The 6,631-nt window shown below is 34.5% G+C and overlaps 1 protein-coding gene across 1 annotated transcript; it reads left to right on the top strand.

The window, feature by feature from the left end:
* The first annotated feature begins 5,349 nt into the window (after window positions 1-5,349).
* On the top strand, window positions 5,350-6,294 carry Or6c216 (olfactory receptor family 6 subfamily C member 216). Its single transcript, NM_001000067.1, is given in 1 exon segment — window positions 5,350-6,294. A coding segment is annotated over 1 exon segment (945 nt).
* Window positions 6,295-6,631: the final 337 nt, after the last annotated feature.

Here is a 6,631-nt window from a genome sequence, read left to right as displayed (position 1 = left end):
CAGCCAAACATTAGAAGGAAGTAGTGGAGTCTTGTGGAAGAGTTGGGACGGGGCTTGAGAACCCAAAGTGAAAGTATGTCCCTAGAAAGACTAATGGGGTCAAATTACCTAGACACTTGTGGGCTCCCAGAGACTGAACCACCAACCAAAGTGTAATTATGGGCTGGAGCTAGGCCTCCTGCAAATATGTAGCAGAAGTATAACTTGGTCTTCCCTCAGGTCCCCCAACACCTGAAGGAGGGCTGTCCCTGAATCTGTTTTCTGCCTGTGGATCCTATTCCCCTAGCTGGACCACCTTGTCTGCTCTCAGTGCAGAAAAATGTGCCTAGTCTAGAAATGACTTGATGTGCTGGAAGGAAGGGACGATGACTCTTGCGTGTCACTCTTATCAGAGGAGGAGATGAGGTAATGAAGGAGGATTTGTGTTGGAGAGTACTGAGAGGAGAGAGCGTCTGATATTGGGTTGTAAATTGAATAAATAAATAAATTATTTAATTAAAATTTGGTGAACACCAAAACACTTGTCTCTCTCTTCACCTTATCTTTTACTTTTCATAACCACCTGAAATGCACATAGAATTTTGTAACTATAATTTCTAGTGTGGATATATCATAAGACTCAAATTTTACAGCAATCTATTATCAACACTCTTTTTTTAAAAAAAATTAGCAAAGTTTATTTAGGAGCCAAATGTAAGGGACTATGGAAAAAACCACAAATTCTGTTTGTCCTAAATGTAACACTCCAATATGGTAATAATTTCATGATATTTTTCTAGAAACAGAACAAATAAAATCACAAATTTTGTTGCTTTTTTAAAATTGTAAGTTTCAGGCAAGCAGGCTGGATCAAAGCATAAAAATCCCTTTGGTAGGTTTCATATAGTAACTCCAGTGGAAGCATAGAGTTATATCTAATAGTCCCTAAAACAATGTTGAAATATTAAAAGCTGTTCATGTGTCTGAGTATATGAGAATGTACATGTTTGGTTAAAGTTTATTTTTATCAAAAGCACTCCTGTGGCATAGAATTTAACAGTCCCTTAGGAAATATGTTTATGATTCTCAGTTACCCTGAGAATTCATGCTATGAGAATTTCCTGTAGACACTAGAGAAAAAAGTCCTCCATAGTCTCATGAGATTGGTAATTTTCACATACGACTTATATCACATCCAGTGATATCTATAACACATGAAGTGCATGAAATTGTACAATTGAGAGTGATGTGGTAGACTTTCTTATAAATGTGAGATAAATTAATCAAATATATTTCTAACAGAACATTTATTAAGCATGTATTTTGTGGTAGAATGAAGTGCACTGCAGAAGGGAAGATCATCTGTGCTTTCTATTCAGAGGAATGATGACCTGTTTTGAAGAACAGAAGGACTGCTCAAATATGGGTAGAGAGCCTATTAGGAAATCTACTGAACAGTAAAATGGTTAGTGTTTTTACCATTTTTATTTGATTTGTGGATAATTGTGCAACATCAGTAGGCAATATAATCATGATGCGACACAAAAAGAAACTTTGAAGAAGCACTGTAAGAATTTATCAAATAAAGTGAAGATAAGTGTATTTATTAGCTCATATCATTGTATTCTGTAGAGACATTTTAAACCATGAAAATCCATGGTAAATGTTATTGTGGAGTCAGTGCAGGTCAGTGTCTTGGTGAATGGAATTATCTTACATGATGGTGTATTACCAGTGTTGTTATTTGGATGTCTTTGGTATATGGGAGCGTCTGTAATATTTAATTGCCATATAACATGCAACTGGGAACTGGATATTTTTAAAAACATAGTTTTATGAATTGTCAGAAATGCCACATGCAGGAAATACAGACATTGTTTTTAAAGAAAACATTTTTGGACTATTACTGTCTGATTTACTCAGATTTATCTGGCTAGATTATATTTCAATTTTAATGGTATATTGCAACAACTTTTTAAGGAAAATACATTCTCCTTTCATACAATGCATCCCAACCACATATTACTCTCTCTCTCACTCTTACCTACTTTCTCCTCTATCTGTTCTTTCCTCAAATTTTCCTTCAGAAAACGATTTAGACTCCAAGAGCCAACAACCAAACAAGACAAAAAAAGATACAATAAGACAAGTAAAAAGCTCACATAAAGAGGTTGTAAAAGACAACCCAATAAAAGGAAAAGAGTCTTAAAAGCAGGCAGAAAATCTGAGATCCAACTGCCTCCCACTCCACAATTCCATTTGTTTGTATGAGTTATGATCTAAAATCTCCTGACATTGGGAAGACATCTCAATATTTTTTCCATTTTTTATTTTATGTGTTCTGCTTCCAAACAAAAACAACATATGCTGGCCTGACCACTCACTTTTCCTAGAGACTAGACCACCAACCAAAAAGTACACTTGGAGGGATTCATGGCTCCAGATAGATATGTAGCAGAGTATGGCCTTTCTCGACAACAATAAGAGGGAAGGCCTTTGGTCCTGGGAAGATTTGATGCCCCTGCATAGGGGGCATGCTGGAGCAGTAGAGTAGGAAAGTTTGAATGGGTGGGCACCCTCATAAAGGAAGAGTGGAGGGTGCATATGGGGTAGGGACTTAGTGGAGGGGTAACTGGAGAGTAGGGTATCATTTGTGATGTAAACGAATAGAAGAATAACCAATTTCAAAAAAAGTTTTAAAACGTTGAAATATTTCTTGTAATATCCTCAACAGAGAACACATGATCTTACATAGCATCAATTTTTTTTTTTGGTTCTTTTTTTCGGAGCTGGGGACCAAACCCAGGGCCTTGCGCTTCCTAGGTAAGCGCTCTACCACTGAGCTAAATCCCCAGCCCCACATAGCATCAATTTAAATTTCAGTGTTGACTACTTTTTAAAATTTTAATGTAACCCATGAAGATTTTATATTTGGATGTTTTCTAAATCTTATTAGAATAAATGAGTAACTTGGCTTTAATTAAGAATACTTTTCTCAACCCTGTCCAAAGTCTTGATATAACCAAAATTTCAGATATATTAAGAGTCTGTGTTCTTTTAACTGCCTGTCTCAATATATTTTTTTATAATATTTTAGTTCTGTCTTGAATTTATTTTGTAATTTTTAAAGTTACTTGCCCCATGCAATGTATTTCTGGAAAATATTTATGAGTGCATTTTTGCATACATGGTTTTCAGGAAAAAAATTATTTTTTATTAACTTCAAAGTGATCCGATATTGTTAAATTATCATTTTGTTAAAGGTGCCTGTGTTTTATTTCAGAAGTAGTCCCACCATCAACTGTGAGTTTGAAAGTTATACCTTAATCCTTTCCTTTAGGTCAGAGGTTCTCTACCTGTGGTTCATTTGACTCACAATCCTCTCCTAGAGTTGCCTAAAACCATAGGAAGTATCAGATACTTGTACTACAATTCATAACAGTAGCACAATTGCAGTTATGAAGTAACATCAGAAATAATTTTATGGTTGGAGGTCACCACAACATGAGGAGCTATATTAAAGTGTTGCAGCATCAGCAAGGTTGAGAACACTTGGTCTAGATTATGCTGACTTAAAATATATTAATATTCTAATTTGCAATTAAGAAATGAGCAAAGGCATAGGCATTCATAATGCAAACATGTTTTATTTTATTTTTTACTATATGGATTTTAATTTGCTTACTTACCCATAGTTTTTATATTTTAAATATTACTTGTGTCAATTCAACTCACTTAAAAATGCACTATTTATTATTGGGTTTCCTTGATGTTTATTTTCCTTTACTTTAAGTTTGCTTTTCCATAACATATCCCAAAGACACTTTATATTTCTGTATTTCTGTTTCTTTTTTGTTACCACATCACTAGACCCTACATGTCTTTTAGATCACTTCAATGTGAACAGGTACTTCTAGATATCTATGTTATCATTAAAGTTGATTGCAATAAAATATGTTCTGAAAGAAGTGATACCTCAGGAATGAACCATCATGGAAAGGGTTTAGAAGTTTTCAAAAGTATACAAAATAGAAATTTCATACAGCCCCCTGAAGCTACATGAAATTCATGATCATTAGCCACAAAAGAAATTATTTGCTGGAAATGAGGCTCTGTAGCACAGGAATTGCTTAGCATGTGCAAGGCTTGACTTCTATACCCATAACCAAGAAATAGAAAACAGGTGTCTGGTGTTTCAATATGTTACTCTTTGAATGAAGTAGCCAAACTTCAAATGTTTGTTATTTTTCTAGGTTTAATTTAGATATGTGGGCCATACAAGCCAAATGGATCTTGTTGTAAATATGTGGTTGTGTTTATTTTATGCTTTCTAAAATTAAGAAGAAATTAATATATCATTTTGTTTTTTGTTGAGGTGTTTTAATTAGTTCTTTGAGAGTTTTGCAAGATGAATTGAGATTTGACTGTACACAGACTGCTCCCATCTCCTCTCAGATCAATTTATCCTTCCCCACATATCTTACTTTGTGTTCCTTGTATGCACATTCCTTTAATATATCAAGGCCTTTTGCACTGCCTATACATTTTAACTCTAACACACTGTCTGAAAATAATGTGCATTAGCTGTTATATATGTGTTTGCTAATTAGGCATAAACAAGGTAATAAATACTGATTATATTTTCATAATTAAATATTTATTGCTAATTTTAAAAGAAATCATTAAATATTGCGAGATGTAGATGATATGTTTACAACATATTCAACTTTTAGAAATGGTTTTGCATTTGCATCTAAAATAAAACATAACAGTATCACATATTAGACACAATTGTTTTTCATGACCCATCTTTTTTTCTACCTATTCAGTCAAGTTTTAAAATAGAAGTCAATAATAGAAAACTATGCATCTCCAGCAGTGCTTCTCACAGAAAATGTAACTAATTATTGGGAGTGTTTCTAGTTTTTCCAATTATTTTTGAAATACTACTGCATCCTGTTCACTATCGTCTTCTCTGTGCTGGTTACTCACCTGAACATATTATGGAGTTTCCACTCTTATAATGGTGATGTGTGGGAAATTTCCTTTTCTATTTCATGTACAATGCTATCCAATTGGAAAGGATTGGTAGTTATTCAACCATTGTGAATAACATAATTTGACAAGATCATTTTCCTCTTTCAAGTGCCAAATAATGAGATATTGATAAAATTAAGCAATGTTAAATATTAAAAATATACTTTAAAATGTATTTGGAAGACAAACACAGATGAAAAATCATAAAACTGTAAAGGATATTTCAAATGACAAACATATCTTCATTAACAGAACAGGAGGGTTGGAAAATATGTTTTGGTAGATGTGATATCATTTTTATATTTTCTATAGATTTTCAAGAGCAAACGAGAAATGAAGAACCAGTCAGGAGAGTTAGAGTTCATTTTGGTTGGACTGACAGATGACCCTCAGCTACAAATTCTGATTTTCCTATTTCTCTTTTTCAATTACATTTTGAGTATGATAGGGAACTTCATGATCATCCTCCTCACCCTATTGGATCCCCATCTTAAGACTCCTATGTATTTCTTCCTCCGGAATTTCTCCTTCATAGAAATTACATTCACCACAGTGTGCATTCCCAGGTTCCTGATAAACATTCTCTCAGGAGACAGAAGAATTTCCTACAATGATTGTGCAGCTCAATTGTTCTTTGTATTCTTACTAGGGACTACAGAGTTCTACCTGTTGGCTGCTATGTCCTATGATCGCTATGTTGCCATCTGCAGACCACTCCATTACCCCATCATTATGAATAGCAAAGTGTGCTACCTACTGGTCCTCAGCTCCTGGGTAACTGGATTCTTTGTCATCTTCCCTCCTATGCTCTTGGGGCTCAAACTGGATTTCTGTACTTCGGGATCAATAGATCATTTTTTATGTGACCCTTCTCCTGTCCTTCAGCTGTCTTGTACAGACACACGTTTCATAGAACTAATGACTTTTGCCTTAGCTGTCATGACACTTGTCATTACCTTGATATTAGTGATTCTCTCCTACACACTCATCATCAAAACCATCCTAAAGTTCCCTTCAGCTCAACAAAGGAAAAAGGCTTTTTCCACCTGCTCCTCACACATGGTTGTTGTCTCCATTACATATGGGAGTTGTATCTTCATGTATGTGAAAACATCAGCAAAGGAGAGAGTGAGTTTAAATAAAGGTATAGCTGTGCTCAATACATCTGTGGCCCCATTGCTAAACCCTTTCATTTACACCCTGAGGAACCAGCAGGTAAAGGATGCCTTCAAACATATGCTTCATAGATTTTGTATGAAACAATTAAACAAAGTTTAGACATAAGCAACATGATGGTAAAACATTAATGTTAAAATAGATAGCAATTATCGAATGCATTGGCGGTGAGGTGAGAAAGTCTTCTTAAATCAGAATCTTAAATTCTATGAACACAGATAAAATCTCTTCTCATATTTTTTAAACATAATTTGTTTTATACAGTGTTGCTCTCTTCAGACAAACCAGAAGTGGGTATCGGATCCCATTACAGATCGTTGTGAGCTACCATGTGATTGCTGGGATTTGAACTCTGGAACTCTGGAAAAGAGAGTTCTTAACTGCTGAGACATCTCTCCAGCCCTTCTTCTCATATTTTTTTATATTTTGAAATTTTATT

Source organism: Rattus norvegicus, chromosome 7, assembly GCF_021556685.1.
Source record: "Rattus norvegicus strain SHRSP/BbbUtx chromosome 7, alternate assembly SHRSP_T2T, whole genome shotgun sequence".
Classification (NCBI taxonomy): Eukaryota; Metazoa; Chordata; class Mammalia; order Rodentia; family Muridae; genus Rattus; species Rattus norvegicus.
Note: the sequence above shows the minus strand (reverse complement) of the source record. Positions and strands in the feature narration are given on the sequence as shown.